Genomic DNA, 22,624 nt, shown 5'->3' on the forward strand with positions numbered 1-22,624 from the left:
CCACCGCCGCCTTCCGGGTCACTCAGCCAAGCAACACCAACACATGCATGCCCCCAGCGCTCCACCGCAGGCGTCTCAACCTGTCAAGTTCTCAAGTTCTAGGAGGACTTGTTAAGTCTAGGAGGACTGTTAAGTCCTCCTAGAACTTCAACGCTCTCTACATGAGAAAGGAATCCCATTCAGCTGCTCAGACAAGTTAAGATTCTTCCAACTCCTTTCATCTTCTGTACTTCATCAAACAACAGCATCGCCGTTATCCGAACATCCTGGGTTTCCAGCTTTTCCTCAGCGTCTGTTTCCTCCTCCAACATCTCCGGTAACGTCATTCCGATGCCGGCCTCCATTTTAGACCTCCATTGGAGCGTCAGGCTCCTCCCGGATCACAGCAGACTTTCAAAGTCTCTCACCCAAGCAAAACCAACATATCCACATCTCAGAGTTCCTCAGAAACTTGACAGACAACAGCACCACCACCAAAGTCAAAACATCCCGGCTTCTGCTTCCTCCTCAGTGTTTTTCTTCCTCCTCCAACATCTCTGGTGATGTCATTTCTGCCTCCACTCGCACCGATTGCTCCCCCCATGGGAGCCAGGTTGTATTACACTCTCTGCCGCATCCTCTTTGTTTGATGCTCCCAGCTCTTATCTGTACCGTCATTTCATCCTCAACCTCGCAAGCTTCATAAAGTTTGTGAACAAGCATCCCTTCTTCTAATCGTCCTTCTACCTTTCATGCCTAGTTTGCTCATGCTTCTTTCAAAGCTCATAAATCCAGTTCAGCCAAGACTTCCTACTCCATTTCCTTCCGATCTATCCTTTTCCCCTTCATTCCCCGTCTACAAATGTTTTCCTAACAACAATAATGCCACTGCATTTTCTCTCAGTCCAGCCCAATTCAGCATCCTTCTTCCATTTCACCTTTATTTCGCCATCAAATTCTAAATAATGTTGATGGCTGTTGGCAGGAAATATGTTCTGGAGTGATCTGCTCTATACTGGATCTGAAGAAACCTCTGACTCAAAACGCTCAGTCTTCCCAAGACATTTGTGTGAAAATTGTTCATAATTTTCTTGATTTATGAAGAATCCTTCTCTGCATAATCATCTCCAGCGGTTCCACAGTCAGTTAATCAATCAATCAAGTTCATTTGTATCGCACATCTCAGCAAACAAGGCAGTTCGGAGCACTTTACATCATAAAAAATACATGCAGTCCTAGAAAACACATTTAACAATTGAAATATAACATTTTGTCTTGTGGCAATATTGCACATCGTTTACAATGTTTCAAAAGCAACTCTAAACAGGTGTGTTTTAAGTCTGGATTTAAAGGAATTCAGTGCTTCATGTACTGCCTCATTTTGCTGCCCGCACATCTCTTTCTCGCAGTCCCTGCGGTGCTACATCTCATCCAGCCACTACTTGTATAATTACTCTCCCTCTTCATCCTCGTTCCTCATCTCGCACTTCTTCAGCAGTCTCCCACTGAGCCTCCCCTTCATATTAACCCAAAACCCAGACATCAACTCTCTTATAAGCTCACCGATTTCTGAGGGTTTTGACAAATGGGGCCGGGCCATCCTGTACCACTGGGACAGCATGATTTGCAATAATTTCAATGATCTCGGCAGTTCAGTCTCCAGCTGAAAATTGCTGCATGCCTGGTAATTTGTGGCGGTGTCTATTCAAGGAGTTTGTGTCTCCACAATCCTACTTCCACTGCAAACAGACTAAAACAACATCTTCACTCTAAATCAAGGTAAATGCTCTCATTCCTGCCCATAAACATAATCCTGAAAGAGAGTTTAACTTTTTCATTGACGGGTTCATTCATGGTTTTCACTCGGGCAGAGATGTTCCAAATTCCACCTATCACTGCCTCTGTCTTCAGTTTGCTCCTTCAGGTCCTGACACAGTTGACTCATTTCTAGCCAAAGAAGTCAAAGAAGGGTTTGATAAGACCATTAAATTCATTCACTTAGCAGGCCAAGGTGCTGGGCTCTCTAAAGCAGAAAACCACGTGCGCATTCAAAGTCCTCCTCATTCACCCAGATTTCTGGTATTTATCGGCACATTTCAGGAAGGAGCTTTCACTTCACAGTTTACCTAACTTTCGGTTGTCAAGTAGCCCTGAAAGATCAATCAGATTGACAGATGTTTCAAATAACAGTTGCTTACATTTCTTGGTTATCTGAACTGTGCAATTCATATCATTCCTCAGAGAAATCCTACATTTCTAATATTTCATCAGAAAGCAGCCAGCATCCCTTCTGTTCAAGGCTCACTCATCCTCAATTGCTCCTGCCAGGGCATGTTTTTTCTTCTACAACAACTTTCTAATTCATCCTGTATACATTCAACTCTACACAAATGCAACTCCCTCTCTAGGCTTGGTGGCTATTACAGAGACAAATGGTTGAAGCCAAAATGGCCAAAAGAATTAATTTCTCTTGCACTTTTCAAACCTACCCCATCGTTTTTGCAGCAAAACCTTTGGGGACATGAATGGCATAAAAAGTCTACTCTTGTTTATTCAGACTCACTCTGGTCTCAGTCTAGCATCAGTTCCTTCTTCAAGCAGCTCACATTCCAGTAACTCAGAACATCACTGATGTTCTGTCACTTTCTTCGAAAATTCTGATTCTTTGCTCCAGATTCAGAACTTTATTCAACTCTAGCTCCACCATTTTCTTCAATAATATCCAACCGACTCCCCTGTTATTCTATCTCCTCAAGCACAATCCTTCATTCATCCATGCTTTTCAGATATCATCATTCAGTCATAACATTCAGATATTACTCTTCAGAGAAGTAAACCAATCAGTTTACCATCTCTCATCTATTTCCTCTTCCATCCTAATTCCATCCTCAACCCATATGAGCCAATCTTTATGTTCAGACCATTATTTCAGCAAGCATTTCATCTCAAGGTCCACACCTCATCTCAGAATCCTGAAATCCAGCCACTTAAATCTGGTTCTCCAGCCATCTCAATCTAGCCCTGTTAAGATCAGACATCTCTCTCGAACGTCATTCTGCCCATTCTCTTACGCATAGGAGCTGCCTCTTCAGCATCTAGTCAGGCTATCTCCGATCAGATGATTCAGGTTTTAGGTTGCCAGTCATCCCAAGTTTATGAATCCGCAACAACCTCAGAATGCGCTTTTATTAAAAGCGCATTCTTCTCTGTTCAATTTAATTCAGACTCTTTTGGGGGTCCTATGCAGGCTCAGGAAAATAAGAGGAACCATTTACCGAAGACCAAACCCTTCATCTCCCAAACCCTCCATCATTCTCCTCGGATAACCAAATCAAGATCATTCATCCCTTTGTCCCTTCATGCCTTATACCAGGGGTCTCAAACTCCAGGCCTCGAGGGCCGCAGTCCTGAAGTTTTTAGATGTGTCACAGGTACAAAACACTGGACTGAAATGACTTAATGACCTCCTCCTTGTGTAGATCAGTTTTCCAGAGCCTTAATGACCTAATTATTCTGTTCAGGTGTGGTGCAGCAGAGGCACATCTAAAAGTTGCAGGACTGCGGCCCTCGAGGACTGGAGTTTGAGACCCCTGCCCTATACCCTCTCCCTTCTTCCCTCATCCCTTCATCCTTTCATTCTGTCATTCTTTCATCCCTCCATCCATCCCTTCATCAATAAATCTTTAAACCTATATCTTTGTGGCGTGGTCCTTGCTAATGAAATGAATTTAAAGTGTTAACTTAGGTTCAGGAGCAGGGCCACGCCCAAACCACACCTCTAATTTTCAAGGTGACCTATTTATACTCTGCTCACCCACTCATCTCAGTTTGTTATGTTTCGTCAACTCCACCATCCCTTACCCTTTACCTCTTTCATTTCATCCTTTCTCATTCATAACCATGCTTTGCTTCTTTTTCCTGCAGGTTTCGCCTAAGGGGTCCTATGTGGGCTTGGGAAAATAAGAGGAACCATTTTCTGAAGACTAAACCCCCACGCAGAGTCTTCACTTCCCAAACTCTCCATCATTCTCCCCGGATAACCAAAACAAGATCACTCATCTCTTCATCCTCTCACCATTCATCCCTTCTTCCCTCATCCTTTCATCCCCTCATTTCTGCATCCCTCCATCAATAAATCTTTAAACCTATATCTTTGTGGCATGATCCTTGCTAATGAATAACACTTAAAGTCCTGATGTCCTTTCAAAAAAGAATGTTCTAGAGGAAAAATTGGTGGTGGTGGTTGTTGCAGGGAGATGATGTGGCAGGGCAGATGACCAAAGTAACTGAAATCAGTTATGCAACATTCCAACCAATCCCCAGAACGTAAAATCTGTTTTGGTTCATCAGTTCACATATTCCTGATCAAATGTGCTTGTTAACATGAAGCTTCACTGAACTCAACTCAGTGAAGTTCTTCCCACTCCAGCAACAGAGTCACAATCCAAGATGGTGTGAAAGTATCCACCATCTCTTTCACTGTACCAAATGTTCTTTATTTAACACTAAGTAAAGTCTTGTAAGTAGAAAGGAGGCGACTGTCAGGTGCTAAAAGGAAATAAGATTAGCTACCATAACTGCACGGATGATACACAGCTCTACATTACAATGTCACCAGGTGACTCTGAACCCATCCAATCACTAAATAAATGCTTAGAACAGATAAATGTCTGGATGTGCCAAAACTTTCTCCAGCTGAACAGAAACAAAACTGAAGTTATTATTGTTGGACTTAAGGAGGAGCGATCTAGAGTCAATGCACAGCTTTGGTTATTACAACTAAAACCTAGAGATCAGGCCTGAAACCTGGTAGTAGTGATGGACTCTGACCTGAACCTTCAGAGCCACATAAAGACAGTCACATCTTCTATCTCCTGTAGAACATTTAGAGGACTTATGTCTCAACGAGATCTAGAGAAACTCAACCATGCATTTACCTTTAGTCGCATTGATTGCTGCAACAGCATCTTCACAGGTCTGTCCAACAAATTATTCAAACAGCTGCAGCTGATACAGAACGCTGCTGCTCGCGTTCTCACTAAAACCAGAAAATTGGCCAGTTTTAAAGTCCCTCCACTGGCTCCCTGTAGCTCAGAGAATAGACTTTAAAATACTGTTGTTAGTTTATAAATCCCTGAACAGTTTAGCACCACGATACATAAAAGATCTGCTGTTCATCAACCTTCCAGACCTCTTAGGTCTTCTGGTTCTGCTCTGCATCCTGAATCAGAACCAAACAAGGAGAAGCAGCATTCAGCTTCTATGCACCACAAATCTGGATGAAACTCTCAGAAAACTGTAAAATAGCTGAAACACTGACTTCCTTTAAATCTTGACTAAAAACCCACCTGTTTAGGATTGTATTTGAAACATAATCAATTACGAATTTAACAATAGTATTTGATTTAATGCAACGTTTTGATTGTTGATTCTATGTTGTATGACTTTGTGTTTTTGTGTTTCTTATGATGTAAAGCATTTTGAAATGCCTTGCTGCTGAAATGTGCTATATAAATAAAATCTGATTGATTGATTGTTACTCCTAGAGGAGTACCTTGGTTAGGTGCAATCTTGAATGTCAGACTGACTGACAACATCATCAGGATCACATTTTTTCTTTAACCAATTCTTTTTTTAGCATTTCAGGAATACAACATGGAGAAGTTAGTTACCTTCATGTCTGATAGCTTTGCCCTGAGTGTAAAGCTGTCTGGGCAACTTTGCTCTATTAAAATGATGATCCAAAATATTTTTATTGTTCCATGGCTGACTTAAATTCAGATGGCATCTCTCATCAAAGTACAGGCTGCTGATTCTTTAATCTACCTAATCTAAGAAACAGAACATGTTCAAATGTTTAAAAAATGTTGCCTCAGAACTATTTTCACTGGTTTGCTTATTAATGTGAGACATTTGATTACATTTTATTTTAATAGAAATGTTGCCCTTCCATGTGAAGGAATGCTGGACCTCAGTTAGTGTCATTTCCTGATATCTCTGAAGAGAGCAAAAAAGAGAATACAACTGTGAACCTGGGAAGAAGAACAACTTGCTCTTTGTATGTTAAAACTGAACAAGCAATGTATGGGGAAAAATTGGTTTTCAATTATAGATTTTTAAGAAATGACCTGTGATAGAAGTAAGTTGCAAAGCCTCTATGACCACAGAAGAATCCAAAACGTTTTTACACTACATTTCCCACAAGCACTCACTCACACATTCATACTTGTTCATATTGTTGGAGGTCTTGTAGCTGGAATCACATAATGTAACCTACAACATGTCAAATGGCTACTCCTTTCCACTAAGAACTTAGAAAAAGTGCTGCTTAGCACAAGTATGATTTGTTTTTATGTTAAAATCATGAGCAACACTTCTATGTTCTAGAACACCTTCAACAACAGTGATTTAAGTGTGGTCACAGATACAAAAGGTACTAAGGATGTTACATCCCCAAAAACTTTAAGTTGGAAAAGACTATCTAGTCACACCTGAAATTGTTACATGGGTGCAGAGTTGGAATTTTTGTTTAACAGTCAGTTAAACGAACAACAAACAGGTTCTCCTGACTCCTGACTCTGAACTCACGCTAAATTGGAAGATGGAAAAACAAATGCATTTGTCTCTTGGTTAATCTAGGGCTAGCCTTCTCTGCTAGCTCTAAAAATTGGGAAAAAAATGTTTTAATCATATTTAATTTTATCTATAGTTTAATTTTATTCTACAAACGAGTTGCTTATAGGTATTATTGAGGTTTCACTTTAATTTCCTACTTTAAATAGTGCCTTAAACGCATCTGGCGAGCAGCTCCGCCTCAGGACCTGCTGTACAAATTCAGCTATCCCTTCCTCAAAAATGCCTGGACTGACAGAATTATCAGCCAATCAAAATGGTCATACAATGACAGTGCGTCCCACAGGCCCAGCTGTAAGTAAAGAGCTTCCCATGCATTCCCCGTCATTGTAATGGCCCATGGTAATGGTAGCCGCATTGCTTCAACTCTGGTTGACCTAGTTGCACACTTATAAAAATCGCTTTTTTCAAGACACTCTTTAACGGATAAAAAAAAGAATAACTAAAAATGGAAAATCCACACCAAACCTGGATTCACTAACACAGACCTGTAGAAACTTTGTAAGGCATTTTAAAGCCTGTATAAGCACTGAGTGCGTGGCTAACAGGTAGCACTGAGCACAACAACCTGTGGATTTTTTCTACAAGTAATTGGTGAGTGTTACTTTTCTATTAGCCTACATTCTCATATAAACTTTACTTAATATTTTTTCTTTTAAATGTTTACATGTGCTATTTGAGCAGTATAGATTGATGTTGAGCTTAACTGGGGAATATAGAAAAGTTTTACTAAATTGCTGGCTGTTCAATTACGGTATGTGCGGTGTTGCCTGTGTATTTTGTTAAAATATACATTGATATATTGCTTTATGTATGCATTGTTGCTTTACTTGGCGTATTTTTATTTATTTGCATATTATTGGATGCCTGTTCCTTGGTGTGGGTGCATAGTTTTTGCATTGTCCTGCACAACGTGTGTATTATTCTGTGGAACTTATTAATAATTGCAAAATACGAAGCTGAAGTTGATTCCAGCTTCCGATTCGGGAAATGGCTAAAGGGCGATTCCACTTCCACCTAATTTTTCACTACCTTCCGCATCTTTAATATACTCTAGTTAAAAAAACAAAAACTACACGTAGACAATTCAAACTTGAACTGGATTATTCTGCTCGAACAGCAGAATATTTAAAACCATGTTTGTGATGTGTGAAACTTTTTCTGATTTGTGAAACTTATATTAAGGGCGATTACACCACTTCTTTTTTAAAAAAATCTTGGTCACACTAGAATTGCTTGAATTCCAAAACTACAACAACTAGATTCTTCGTTGTGTGATCGAGACCGAAAAAAAGGACAAAAATTGCCCTTTATGGAAAAAAGTTTCACAAATCCCAATCATGGTTCTAACTATTCTGCTATTAGAGCAGAATAATCCAGTCCAAGTTTGAGGTGTCTAGATGTTGTAGTTTTGAAAGATGCGGAAGGGTAGTGAAAAATTAGATGAAATCGCCCTATAGCCATTTCCCGAATTGGAAACTGGAATTGGAAACCAACTTCAGCTAAATTTGCAAAATAAACATTAAGCCTAAAAACATACAATTGCAAGAGACTGAATGTTCTGATCTTTGTGCAAAACATTTGAGTGTTTTTTTGGTGTTGAAACCTGAAACATAAAGTAGCATTGTTGTCAGTTGCTATGGCAACGAGTCTGGGTGTCGCTTGGCCATACAGAGAATATGTGGTTTTGAGCTGTACTTCGGTTTTTTCCTTGTGCTGTGGAGCACAGCATTAAATTAATAATACCTACATTTCCAAATTTCATAGAGTTAACAGAATTGTTTTACTGCGGCAGCGCGGCTATAGATGACCTGTAAAAGAATACTTTTTGTCCTTCAGCGTTGTCCGCATGAGCGAACTTTCCGTATGTAAACAATAACATGCAAGGTGTCTATATTTGTAAATCTGATTATTAGAGGTGTGCCGATCGATTGGCCACCGATCATAATTGTCTGATTTCCGTGAAAAAGTATATGATCAGTGATCGTCGATCACTGTTTTTTGTTGCCGATCACCAAAACCGATCACATTTATCTCACTTCGCAGCCTGCGTGTGCAGCTATCTCCTCTTTCCTTCACACTGCGCAAGCGCGCAACAACAAATTCTGTCGTGTGGAACTATAATGCTCTGAGAGTGAATTGAGACATTTGTGTTGTGGCGGAAAATTACCTCAGGGATGAAGCACATCAAAATGCATCCCCACAACAAATTCAATTTTATGAGAGGCCCCAAGGACCAAAACTTACAAACTCTCTTACATATACTATCAAACCCTGTCATTCGAACTAGCATACCCTATCATACATACTATCAAACTCTTAAATTAGAAATGTTTCATCAGCACATTGAGCTCATGTGATCCCGGCTCCAGAAAGGTGAAGGTCTCTAGACATCCTGAAGGTAAACACCGACTGGCAGTCAGGAAGACGGACACTGATGAGACATCCTACATCTCAGCGGCTGCAGGAAGAACCACGATGGTCTGCAGCGACTGTTTACCAACATCTGAAAACACATTGGAATATATTATGAATGTGCGGCACAAACACGTAATTCTGACACTTGTAAGTTTTTTGTGCTAATTTTAGTCCTAGCTAAATTAGCTAGGACTAAAATTAGCACTGTATATTCAGCACTGTATTACAAGTTTTATAGTAGTTTAATATAAAAACCATCGTGCGCTCACCTGAACCGTCTGAACCACCTGCTTTCCTCCTGCTGCAAGGCGGAGATCAGCTGTCCTCCTCGCTACAACCGCAGCATTCCTCCTGTAGTTATAAAGTGGATCTATTTACTTCAGCGGAACCACTCCCCTAGCTACTGAGTTACCTAGAGGTTATCCGCCAGCGCATTGATATGTAACTTGTGAGACAACAGTAAAGTCACGTTCATTTTCTTACCACCGAGTTGAATCCTTTATTTAAATATACTATGTTGGAGCAAAGATACAACAAATTGGCGACGAGGAATCTGGACCCTAAACAACTGCACGAAATGAAAATTTAAACCGGAGGGAAGGAAAAAAAAAAAAAAAAAGGACGAGAGGAGACAAAACGAAGCCTAGCAAAGGATACGTGAGTAACAGGGCATAGCACACAGTGAAAGGATAAACGGATAATATCTGGATTCCATGTCCAAAATGGCTCACGTTGGAAAAGTAGAGGAGTTTGATAGTTCAAGTGAAGACTGGGAATCATACATAGAGCGAGTGGAGTTGTACTGCGACGCTAATGATATCGAGGAAGAGAAAAAAAGTTCCGTCCTCCTCAGTCTAATGGGAGCTAAAACTTACAGTCTACTCCGTAATCTCCTGAGCCCTGCTAAACCGTCGAGCAAGTCATATAAAGACATTGTTGATACATTACAGAAGCACTTGAATCCCGCACCACTAGTAATTGCGGAAAGATTCAGATTTCATAAGAGGAATCAAACGAAAGATGAAAGCATATCTGAGTATATGGCCGAACTGCGCAAACTCTCGCAGCATTGTGACTTTAAAACGGGACTTGACGATGCCTTGAGAGATCGATTGGTATGTGGCATGCACTGTACGAGCACACAAAAAAGGCTACTGTCCGAAAAAGAGCTAGATTTGAAGAAAGCACTCGAACTAGCTATCTCAATGGAAACAGCAGCTAAGGGTGCATCAGAGCTACAGAAGAAAAGCTTAGAAAACGAAGTGTATCAAATGTCCTTAAATGGAAAAAAACAAAAATGCTACAGGTGTGGTAAATCCTCACACAAAGCAAACGACTGCTGGTTCAAAGAAAAGACATGTAGGAAATGCCACAAACAAGGGCACATAGAAAGAGCATGCAAATCAGACCAAACAAATACCCAAAAAGAAAAATCTGGAAAGAACAAAGGTTTTAAACCTAAATCAAAGGCCAAAGCAAATGAAATGCACAAAGTTACAGAACATTCTGAAAACACAAACAGCAGTGAGGATGATGACCTGTCATGCTTAGAGCTGCATAGCATAACTGAAGAAGACAGAAAAATAATATGGGTCACGACTACAGTGTCTGGAGTGAAACTAAAGATGGAACTGGACACAGGTTCAGCTTTGTCAGTGATCTCCGAAACTGATTATGACAGGCTGTTCTCCCACTTACCACTGAAAAAGACATCAGTGATGTTAAAAACCTACACAGGTGAAAAAGTGTCACCAAAAGGGAAACTTAAAGTGGATGTGGTCTATGGTGACCAAACACACAAGCTAGAGCTCTATGTCCTGAAAACCACAGGCCCAGCGCTACTGGGGCGTGAATGGCTGAGAAGAATTCAGCTTGACTGGCATGCAATAAAAGCCCTGAATATCTCGACAGGTCTCAAGAGCTCCACCCGTAGGCCTGAGCAGAGATTGCCACAGTTATTGGAGGCTAATGCACACGTTTTCGAGAAAGGCATTGGCAAACTAAAACACCTAAAAGCAAAAATCGAACTGGACAAAGATGCCAACCCAAGATTCCACAAGGCGCGCCCGGTGCCGTATGCCCTACGTCCCAAGATAGCCGCTGAACTGCAAAGCTTGGAGGCATCCGGCATTCTCTCAAAAGTTGACTGGAGTGACTGGGCTACGCCCATTGTTCCTGTGATGAAGAAAGGAAAAAGTGAAGTGCGTATATGTGGGGACTTCAAAGTGAGCATCAACCCGGTGTTGCGCACGGTGCAGTACCCTCTTCCACGAATAGAGGACATCTTCTCATCATTGGCTGGTGGGGAGAAGTTTTCAAAGATAGACTTGTCACAGGCCTATCTCCAGATGGAAGTGGAGGAGTCAAGCAAAAAGTTTCTAACCATCAACACTCATAAGGGACTTTACCAATACAATCGTCTTGTGTTTGGTGTTTCTTCAGCCCCAGCCATCTGGCAAAGAGCCATGGATCAGGTGCTCCAGGATATACCTGGAACACAATGCTACCTGGATGATATTATCATAACAGGAAAAGATGATGATGATCACTTCCAAAACCTGAGCAAAGTACTCACCAGGCTGAGTGAGTATGGGCTACGGGCAAAGAGAGAGAAATGTGAGTTTTTCAAAAGTGAAATCTCATACTGCGGACATGTCATTGACAAGCACGGCTTGCACAAGTCACAAGAGAAAATTGAGGCAGTGCTGAAAGCACCTAAACCTGAAAATGTGCCACAACTCAGATCGTACCTGGGTCTCGTCAACTATTACCACAAGTTTCTACCAAACCTTGCCTCAGTGCTGTATCCACTAAATGCACTGCTACAAACAGGAGTGGAATGGCATTGGTCAGAAAAATGTGAAAAGGCATTCACAGAAACAAAAAGACTAATAACATCTGACGAGCTACTTACCCACTATGATCCATCCAGACCCATCCGTCTAGCATGTGACGCGTCCCCGTACGGCATTGGCGCAGTCCTGTCGCACACGATGGATAATGGACTTGAACGCCCAATTGCATTCGCTTCAAGGTCCCTGTCAAGTGCCGAACGCAATTATGCACAGATTGACAGGGAGGCCCTTAGTCTAGTATGGGGTATCAAAAAGTTCCACCATTACCTCTATGGCCAAAGGTTTACCTAAGTGACTGATCATCAGCCCCTAGTGTCAATATTCAATCCACGAAAAGGAGTCCCAGTGATGTCAGCTGCGCGACTACAGCGATGGGCCCTGTTCTTAGGAGCACACTCGTATGACATCGAGTTCAAGGGGACTAAACAACACTGCAATGCTGATGGTTTGTCACGCCTCCCTCTGTCAACATCTGTGGAGGAACTACCATCAAAGGGTGACCCAGCAGAAATGTTCCACACAACACTGGTAGATCAGCTGCCAGTTACAAATGTCCTGATACGAAAAGAAACGCGGAATGACCCAACACTTTCCAAGGTGTATGACATCACAGTACAAGGCTGGCCTGCCCAGGGGAATCCATACTTTCCTGAGTTTTCAGCAAGACGTGATCAGCTGTCAGTCTGCCAGGGAACCTTGATGTGTGGATCACGTGTGGTAGTGCCCTCCAAGCTTCGCACCAGAGTGTTGGACAGTCTGCATGAAGCTCACGTAGGTACGGTGAAGATGAAAAGTCTGGCCCGTAGCTACGTATGGTAGCCAGGATAGATAAACAGATTGAGGACATCACCAAAACCTGCCCAGGATGCCTGAGCGTTCAAAACGCACCACAGGCTCCCCTACATCCGTGGGAATGGCCGTCTGTACCCTGGCAGAGAGTGCACATTGATTTTGCTGGTCCGTTCATGAACTCTATGTTTCTCATAGCTGTGGACGCTCACTCAAAATGGCCAGAAGTAGTCCCAATGAAATCAACAACATCAGAAAAGACTATCTCTGTTCTGAGAAGCATCTTTGCCAGGAATGGCCTACCTGAGCAAATTGTGAGTGACAGTGGCCCACAGTATACTTCTGAAGAATTCCAAGACTTCATGAAAAAGAATGGTATCAAGCATTTCAAGTCAGCACCTCACCATCCAGCAACAAACGGGCTAGCAGAACGGTTCGTACAAACATTCAAAAAGTCCATAAAAGCAATGACAAAAGAAGACATCTCTCTTCAACACAAAATTGACAACTTCCTCCTGGTGTACCGCAATTCTGTTCATGCAACAACCAATCAGACACCTGCAATGCTGTTTATGAACAGACCGCTCAGATGTCGCATTGACCTTCTAAAGCCAAACCTGAGAAAAGAAGTGCAGAACAAACAGTTCAGCAGCTTTTCGAGTGAACCGCCAAGGAGCTTCGATGTGGGACAGCAGGTCCTGGCACGTGACTACCGAGGGGAAAAGTGGACGCCTGGAAAGATCATCACTAGGAGCGGCCCTCTGATGTACGAGGTGGACACTGGAGAGCATACCTGGAGACGTCATGTGGATCAACTGTTGAATGCTCAACCAAAGACACCGGAGCAACCAGCACGTCCACCTGATCCTGAAACCAACTCTTAACCCAGTACAGTGACACCCACAGTTGTAGAGGAAGTGCCCCCTACCGAGAGCACCCCACAGGTTCCCAGGCGTAACCCTGAACGGCTCAGGGCACCCCCGAAAAGATTGGATTTATGAGTTTCACTTATGGACTAAAAAAAACAAAAAGAGTTCCAATATTTGTCAACTGGATAACAAATTGTGTTTAATGCATTGGCAATGTTATGTGTTACTTTAGTTATGTAGCATTAATCTAAAAGGGGAGGAGTGTAGTATATAAAGTGGATCTATTTACTTCAGCGGAACCACTCCCCTAGCTACTGAGTTACCTAGAGGTTATCCGCCAGCGCATTGATATGTAACTTGTGAGACAACAGTAAAGTCACGTTCATTTTCTTACCACCGAGTTGAATCCTTTATTTAAATATACTATGTTGGAGCAAAGATACAACACCTCCCGCCGCACATTTTCTTGAAGTCTTAGAAAAATCACAATCACAGGCTATAAAAAAATAGCTCTGCCCTCTCTTCTTTTGTCTCAGAAAAACAACTAGCTTTAGGTCGCATAGTAACGAAACACAGCAAATGGCGCCATACCCCCCGACCGCCAGAAGGCGTCACCCTACTACAGAGCCGAGCAGGGCCGGTGGAAACGCGGTCACTCCGAAATGGGCTCTTTGCACCTGCCGCGCTGACGTCACAACCGCATGCGCAAATGCGGCTCTTTTTTTTGCGCTTTGAGTTACCATGACAGCTAGAAAAGACAAAGTCTTATTTCAGACGAAAATAAAACAATACTATGAACATTGCTGTCTTCCTAATATAATGGGCTTTTAAGTTTTCATGGATTTCCAAGCGGTCCTGAATTAAGAAGACGGTGGCTTGTAAATATGCGTCGCTACCAGTTAAAGCTAATGCCGCACAGCAAAGTTTACAGCCTTCACTCCGGATCAACTTCTTCAGTCTAAAGAAGAAGGTAAAAGAGCCTCCTGTGTTATTTCCATGGAATCACTTCTGTATTCAGCCTGAAAGAGCGAGTTTATGGGAACGAGAGAGCAGACCAGAGCCAGACAGCCGAGCAACTGATCTGCCTGTACACACTGCTGTAAACACCGTCCTGCTTCACAAGAAACATGCAAAACTAATAAAGCGAAATAACACGGAGACCTTAAGGAACACGGCCATATTTTTCTAAAAGCAACAACTTTGAACCTGAACAGTCAGCTGAACTAGAACTCTGACACTACAGCTGCTCTACTGTTAAGCTATGGGCTTGTTGTTCCTCAGGCTTCAGAAGCAAAAAGCCTGAACCTAAAATCCCTCGTTACTTGGTCTCTGACACTAACACAATAAACGCACGTAATATACTTGAAAATATGGTAAAAACATTGTCCGTTAGAATGGATGAAAAATGTTTAGATACTTAAATAGCACATTTTTACAAGAAAAATGTCTAGCATAAGCTAAAGCTAATGTTAGCCACAAAGTTTAAAGAAAGTAAAACTCACCTTCATATCTGTGTATAACGAGGCGAACATCTTAAAACCTTTCTCCAGCTTACTTGTCGGGGCTTCGGATCGATGTACATCATTAATTGTTACCTTGGACAAGCCCTGCAAACACCCAGTGTAAAGAGTCATTTTCAATAGATCGGAAAAGATTGAGCCGCTTTTCCCCGAACGCGGAAGCTGAGGTGCAAAGAGCCCATAGAGCCAAGCCGAGCTGCTAAAGTGTAGAGCCAAATCAAAAGAAAAAATTACTTTGCACCATGCCTGTAATCTAAAGAAAGGCACATAAGAAAAACAGACGTTAACAATTCTAACTAATGAAATAAATACTAAAATAAAGTCTGTTTTGAAAAAAAACACTGAAAACCAGTTAAGCAGTCTATAACTTCACACATAACAAATTAAGACATGTTGAAACATCATAATTTATTTCTATTTGTTAAATAATGTCCAATAATTTTACTTCCTAATAGAGATCAATTCTAAATCTTTTGGAACTCATGTTTTATTAGGAACAAAATTTATTACAGTTCCTTTGTTAAAAACCCTGAAATATTCACAATGTATCCCATTAAATAAAGCTGATAATCAGCCAACCATTACACACAAAGTGCCATCTTGCCAAACTAACTGGAACATTCTTGTTTGCCTCTTCTGACTGTAGCAATGTGTTGTGTGTTTGCACTACTAATTACAACTGAAACATGAGTTATTTTAGGATTTAATTGCTATTTTGGTGTTAGTTTTTATAAATATTTGGGCTAAACTTCAAGGTTTTGTTTTGACTTTGGCTCTTATAAAGGTATCGTTTAAGCTATTATATTTTTGTGGCTGTGTCTCCCCTTGTCGATTTAGTCTTTATAGGCTTAAGTTACTATTTGTATCAGCAGTCTCTATTCTTTAATATGTGCTTATCAGGATTAACTTAAACCTGGCTGAACTCAGCTGCTTTTCATTCTGGTTTGACATTTGTAACATTGTTGAATCATGAACCTTCTCATAACTTTGTCAAGTCCAAGATTCTTCTCTTGTTATTGATTGATATCTGCTGCGGTGAAATAGTCCTTTGTTTTCTCAGACCATCCTACTAAACATTTGAAAACGAGCATAAAAAATTATGCTTTACAGGCAAAGTAGATTCGTAGCATTTAGTTAAATGAGGCCTTTGCTACACGAAGCAAGCTAACTACTAACTGCTCTGTAGCAATCAATTCTGCAAAAAAGTCAAAGGACAAAAAGTCAAAACACACAATGATTGTGTGTTTTGCTATTTTTGGACAATGTTGGAGTCTTTGCTGTCTTAACATATCCATTTTAGATATTTCCCTGACCAGTTACATCCTTCTGATATGTAAAAAAAAAGAAAAAAGAACTGAATCAGTAGCAGTCAGTTTGTGTGCTGTTGTGAGCAAGACCATGAACCCTGAAATGAAGCAAACAGAGGGAAGCAGCAGCCATCATGTGATCGGTCATATTCATACCCCAGGCCTAAAGCAGCAGGCAGAGGCATTTTCTGACTCATGAATCAAATCTTATTTTCATCCTGATATTACTCCTCCATGATAACACAGCCTCATGCAGTTGTGTAAGTTGGTCACAATTTTCCTGTTAAAATAGTCTTCGCATATCTATGTCATGTCATCACGGATGCCTCAATACAGAGTGTTTTTCTACACTTCAACTCTTGCAACTATGTTTTTTTTTGCTGTAACAGCAAACGTGAAACAAAAAGACGTAAACCAATAGAAAGTAATGGTGTGGGAGAATGATAGACCAAGGATAGCACAACCAAGGAAGGTGGGTGATGTTGGCGGAGCTGTCATCCTGTTTTAACATCTCAGTCCACAGTATCTCTACATCCTCACTTTTCCCTTTCTTACTGCCTGTCTTCTTCAATACTCTAAGGTGTCAGCTACATGATAACTGAGAGATCGTCTGCACTGCTTAACCTGTTAGTGGAGGGCTGATGAGATGGAGACATCATGTGTACGGTCTTTCAAACAGGCATGCATGTAAGAAGTACAAACACTTAAAAATTCTGTCTGAGGACAAAAAGTCAAACATCCACATTGATTTCAAACAGATATTGAAAAAGAATAAATCAAACACTTTCTTAAAATTCATTTACAGTTTTCAACCAACATATGGAGAAGCAGCATGTTTTAACAACTAGTATGCATGCCATAGATTTAGCTTAATTATGAATACAGAAACACTTGCAGAGGACAGGAGGCTAAGGTAAGGAAAAAGTAATTTTTTACAAGCAATTGAAGATCTGTGGTTGATTAGAATCAGTTCTATGGAGAAGAAGAGACAACACAATCGTCCATGACAGTAATCTCATACTTCTTCTCACACATCAGGTTCAGTGACATTCCATTCTCAATCATTATGAGGTTGGGCCACCCTTGCCAAATGTAGTTGCTTCATGTCTTTTGGAAAGGCTTTTTATGAGGCCAGTAAGTTAATGGGAATGTTTAAGGATTTCTCCAGAAATGCACTTGTGAGGTCAGACACTGGTGATAAGCAAGAGGAGCTGACTCTCAGGTTCTCCACTAATACATTCCAGTTTTGTTATTTTGAGGTAAAAGGCTAGTCAAGTTTGTGTAAACCAACCTCTCAGACATGGATCTTTCTTTGTGCACTAGTGCAAAGACGTGCTGGAACTGATAAAATGCCATACTTTCTGAAAGTACGGCATTTTACGACTTTTTGCACTGTGGGTAGGTTTTGTACATCTCTACTTTGAATGTTTAAATTACAGAGCAGTGTCAATAGAGATGAACACAAATGAGACAAATCTTGCTCAGATTAGGGCGGCTAGGTCACCCTGGAGCCAAACCTGTCCTCCCAGACATAAAGGCAGCAAGTCTGGATGGCATTTGGCCTAAAGTGATGAAGGCTGTATATATTTTGAAGCTGTTTTAGTTTACATGAGTTCTCTATGTTACATGGAGGACTGGGAAACAATTCATTTGGAAGGTTGGGATGATGGCCTTCATTTTTAAGTTGGGGGACTAGAGAGTGTGTTTGAACTTGTCAACTAGTCTGGGAACTTCTGGATCTCAGCTTTGCTTATCACAAATAATTGGTTATGTTGGCTTCTTCAGATTAACACCTTCATTGTGCACTACAGCAATTCACTGAGTGTAAACTATGAGTGTGAACTCCTGTAAATTTGAGACCATACTTCTCAACCAGAAAAAGGTGAACTGCTCCCTCTTGGTTGGAAATCAGTCTAAAGTGAGTGTATTTAGGTGTCCTGGGACCAGGGACACATCTAAAAGTTGCAGGACACCAGCCCTTGAGAACTGGAGATGATTACCCGTTCTCTAGACAACGGATGGATGGATGCAGTCTGATGTTTGTTTGAAGTAGAATATTGGTGAAACCAATTCTGAGTGCTTGCAAGGGCGAGCTGTAACTGATCAGGGTTATATTTCAACAAGGCAGTTCAAAGTGCTTTACATCATAAAAACATTAGAAGGTCATGCTACTTTACAGAAAAAGTTAGGTTGTCTTTAACAAGTTTAAGCTAAATTTGATTTAGTTATGATTCTGGGAATGTAGAAGACCTGATCTTTATTATTCTTTATACCTTAAGACTTTATTGGGATTCCTTCATGGGCATTTGGATACAGTGACATGTTTGAAGTGATTCCATTTTATTTTTAGACCTTGCCATGTCAGATGGAGTGAAAGATAGGACACAGATCTGCATTTATTTTGATAACTGACAGAACAATTTGAAATTCTGAAAATAACCTTTTAAATATGGAACAATGTATTTGCTGCATTCTTTTTTTCTTATTAACTCTTTTTTCTCTACTAACAATTTATCAGCTTACTATTTATATAATTGTCGTTTATTTTGCATGTATGCATATATCCCAAATACCCATCGCTTCAGCAACCAGGTTGTGAGTCTAAAAGAAGGTGACAGGAGGGCCCAACGCAGAGAGAGATTACTGCCACTATGCGCTTTACTGATGGCCTAGACAGTGACTGCACAGGATGAGAGGAATGTGGAAGAGAGCGTGTGTGTGAGGATGTCAGCAAATACACCCTAGGGGAGGGGGAGAGACACAGAGAGAGAGAAACATGCACAGTTGAGTAGAGGAGAACTAAACATAGATGCTATAAAGATAGTGAGCCATTCCCAGAGCTGTAGTGGCAGCATGGAGACGGACCCACTAAATCTCTGGAACATAATTTTTTTAGTTGCGCTATCTGGATTGACAACAGAACTAATTTTGAACGTAGCTGGTTCATGACAGAAATTCAACTTGTTTGGAACTGAAATTGAACAACAAGTTTCCAGGAACGAACTGCTCCTTTCCAACTATGGGAATATTTGACAGCAAGATTTTTAAAAAGGAAGAGTTGAATCAGAAAAGACTGAGCTAATGCTGAAACAAACTCTCCTGGCTGGGAACCTGTGAAAAGAGACAACCTGGCTATTACCACAATGAATCTGAATAACAGAAGTGAAAAGGTTTCATTTTGCTTTCAAACGCAAAGATCTGCAAGGACAAAGACAACCTAAGAAGGACAGAGGACAGGCTCATGAAGACCAAACTGGACAAAAGGAACTTGTTCTTCCTTTCTTTGGGTTGGGTACACCTTAGTACTAAAAGTACCTCAAATTTTGCAACACTGGATATAAATACAAAACAGAAGAGAGAGCAGACTATTATGTGTACAATTTACCTAGAGTATAAGACCTGACCACTGGGATTCTGAGAAGGACTTGCAGAGGTGACAAGTTGTGTCAGCTATAGAATCTCAAACTTTGTATTTTCTGATATTGCTTAGAAATTGTTTACCGCACAGACCTTACATATTCAGATGAACACGCAGGTGCTATGCTGAGGGGATTGGGTGTTGCTCCAGCCCCATCAGGCCACAAGTGGAAATTTCACTGTTCTGTTGGGGTGGACTGTAGTAACGCTGAACCCTGCTGCATTTGGCTGGCAGTTCTGAGGGGGGTATCCAATCACACATCACTTCGTCCAAGAGCAGTCACACCAACAAGAAGAACCGGTTCCAGGATCAAAAATCACCATCACTTGTCTTGGGTAAAAGAATTTGCTAACATTCAATTCAGTCAACTGATAAATTCTGGCAAATAGAGATACTATTTAGGTCTCACCATTGTCGGGCCAAAGTTGAATTGTTGATGTGCAGTCATGTGGTTTTTGGATGTTAATTTTTACACAGACCTTTCATGACAAGACTTACCGAGGTTCCTTTGGAATCCCTCCTGCTGCAGTGTACAGCAAGGTGTTTTGTTATGTGTGGTTCACAAGAGTACAGTAAAGAGAGGTACACATGATAGACACGTTCAGAGTAGGAGGAAATAATGATTGATGAGCTGCAACATCTCATTTTACTCTCCATGTTACTAGAAAAAAAATTCATAGTGTTGAGTCCTTCTCCAGCTGCATCGGATCACAAGCAGCATGGGCTGTTTAATGTTTCAGTACATGCCTCCTCACAGTCATGGACAATTGTGTCTCAAAACTACCCAAGTTTCTCTGTGGTAGAAAAACCAGCTTCTGGAAGTTGTCCAGTTGGGGCTTTTTCCGCATAAATGAACACACCCACACAATTCAGACCAGTCACACAATGGAGAGGGGGAGAAAAGTTCACCAGGGGAGTTGATAAGAAGGGGTTGACAACATAAGGCTGAAAACAAAATGACATGATTTTTGTCACACAGCTGCGACAGTGAAGCTGATTTTGACACTTTGGCTCGACCATGCACAGCCCTTATGTCATGAAATAACTTCTCTTTTTGTTTTTAGTGGTAGTGTTGTTGCTGGTGTTATTTATGGTTATGGTGTCAGTAATGTCTGTGTTGTTGCTGGCTGTGTTTTTGCTGTAGTTGTTGCAGTTGCTGTTGTTGCAGGTGGTATTCCTCTTCCTATTGAAGATGTTTTTTTAGTTGGTGGTGGCATTTTTTATGTAGCAATTGTCATTAGGACTCAAACCCCCAGTTGGTTCTGGCAGGTATCCAGTCCCACTGAACCATGTCCTGGTTCTGCTGGAGGTTTTTTCTGTTAACAGAGAGTTTTGCCCAGTAGCAGTTTCTGATATGGGCAATCACCCAGGGCAACATCTTGTGGTGGGTGGCAGAGACCCCCTCCCCACCTCAACCCCTATCACTGAATGGGATATGAATATTATCACTACACCTAATGCACAATCCCACTACAGCACATTCTCCCTTTGCCACTACCCTCCAACTCCACTCTCCCACCCAACAACTTCCCCCATTAGAGTGTGGTGCGTGGGGGGTGGTTCGCCCAGGGCACCTAACAGGCTAAGACCGCCTCTGGTTTTTCCTTTCCACTGTCAATACATGCATGATCGATGTGAAGGATTGCTCCAAAGTCAACACAGTACAAGAAACTGTCCACTGTTGCAACATGCTCTTTGAGGACTGAATGTTGCAAGTCAGTAACTCTGTGCAAATGACTGGGTTTCCTTCAAAAATGTTCTTTCCCCAATTTTGAACTTAAGTGCAATGTTTGATGACTAGGATAAACTGGAATGGATATACTTGACTGTGAATCTGTCAGTATGATTTAATTGACTTTTTTTGTTTTGTAAATTTCCTTGAGACATGCATTGTGAATTGATAAATAAAACTGAATTGTATAGTTTCAGCTGTGGATTTGCTGTTGCAGCTGTTCTTATTGCTGCTGTTGGTGGTGGTGGTATCTTTGTTGTTGTGGCTGTTGGACAGTCATAATTTTGAGGTGTTTTTATCTGCAGCCTGATCTTATAACGGGGTTGATTCTTTTTTATGTGGTTATAACCTCCTTTGTCTGCTCTGATTTATGTTATATTTATTTTCATTTATATTTTATGCATGTTTAAGTAAGCAAAGTGGAACAATCAGTGCACCAAACATAGTGTTAACACCACATCATTGTGTACTTTGTGATGGTGGAGCAATGTATCAACTAAACTCAACTTGTTTTAGCTGATGCCCCTGATGCATAGACATAATAATATTGTTAACACCCTGGCTTACTGTTTTATTTAATGTGAGGAAAGTGGTTTTGGAGTTTGCCCATTTATTGCTCCAAAGAGAGTGTCCATCTGTTCTTTACATAATTCCAAAAAAAAAAGTCAACATTACTGCCCATCTCACATGCAGTAAGGTTCCCAGTGACACCCAGTGGCATCACCATGATACAAATAGCATTTTATGGTCTTTATATGTGATATTTCATTTCTGTTTGAAATAAAGCATTTTAGAATTGGAATGTACGGTAATTGAGTTAGCACTAACGTGGTGAAACTGTCTGCTAGCAGGCCAAGGGTGCAGACAGAAGGAAGTTAAATGCAGATAAACTGTATTAAATTCAGTCACTCTAGGAACATTTGTGTAGGAATTATTGCAATATTATTGATAAATAAATTTAATGCAAATATACAATTTAAATGTCCTTTCCCACACCCTCTTGGGCCCCTCCCAGGTGCATGACTCTCACAAAAACAGAAAACATTAGGGACAGATACAGACTGATATATTCAGCAGTGCTCCCTGATGATTCACAAAAAATTT

The 22,624-nt window shown here is 41.0% G+C and overlaps 1 protein-coding gene across 7 annotated transcripts in view; it reads left to right on the forward strand.

The window, feature by feature from the left end:
• Positions 1 to 22,624, forward strand: part of LOC116727346 (rho GTPase-activating protein 23-like) — a 119,388-nt gene that overhangs the window by 26,781 nt on the left and 69,983 nt on the right. For 2 of the 7 annotated variants that reach the window (XR_004340789.1, XM_032574736.1), the window contains exon 1: positions 19,239 to 20,123. The exons of 2 other annotated variants lie outside the window; for them this stretch is intronic. Coding sequence is in view for 4 of the 5 variants with exons in the window: in XM_032574736.1 (XP_032430627.1) it covers positions 19,911 to 20,123 (213 nt within the window). In the remaining variant the exon portion in view is untranslated. Of the gene's footprint in view, positions 1 to 19,238; positions 20,124 to 22,624 lie in introns of those variants that run through there. 3 more of the 7 variants (XM_032574730.1, XM_032574731.1, XM_032574733.1) reach the window with 2 other exon arrangements.

Source organism: Xiphophorus hellerii, chromosome 10 (assembly GCF_003331165.1).
Source record: "Xiphophorus hellerii strain 12219 chromosome 10, Xiphophorus_hellerii-4.1, whole genome shotgun sequence".
Taxonomy (NCBI): domain Eukaryota; kingdom Metazoa; phylum Chordata; class Actinopteri; order Cyprinodontiformes; family Poeciliidae; genus Xiphophorus; species Xiphophorus hellerii.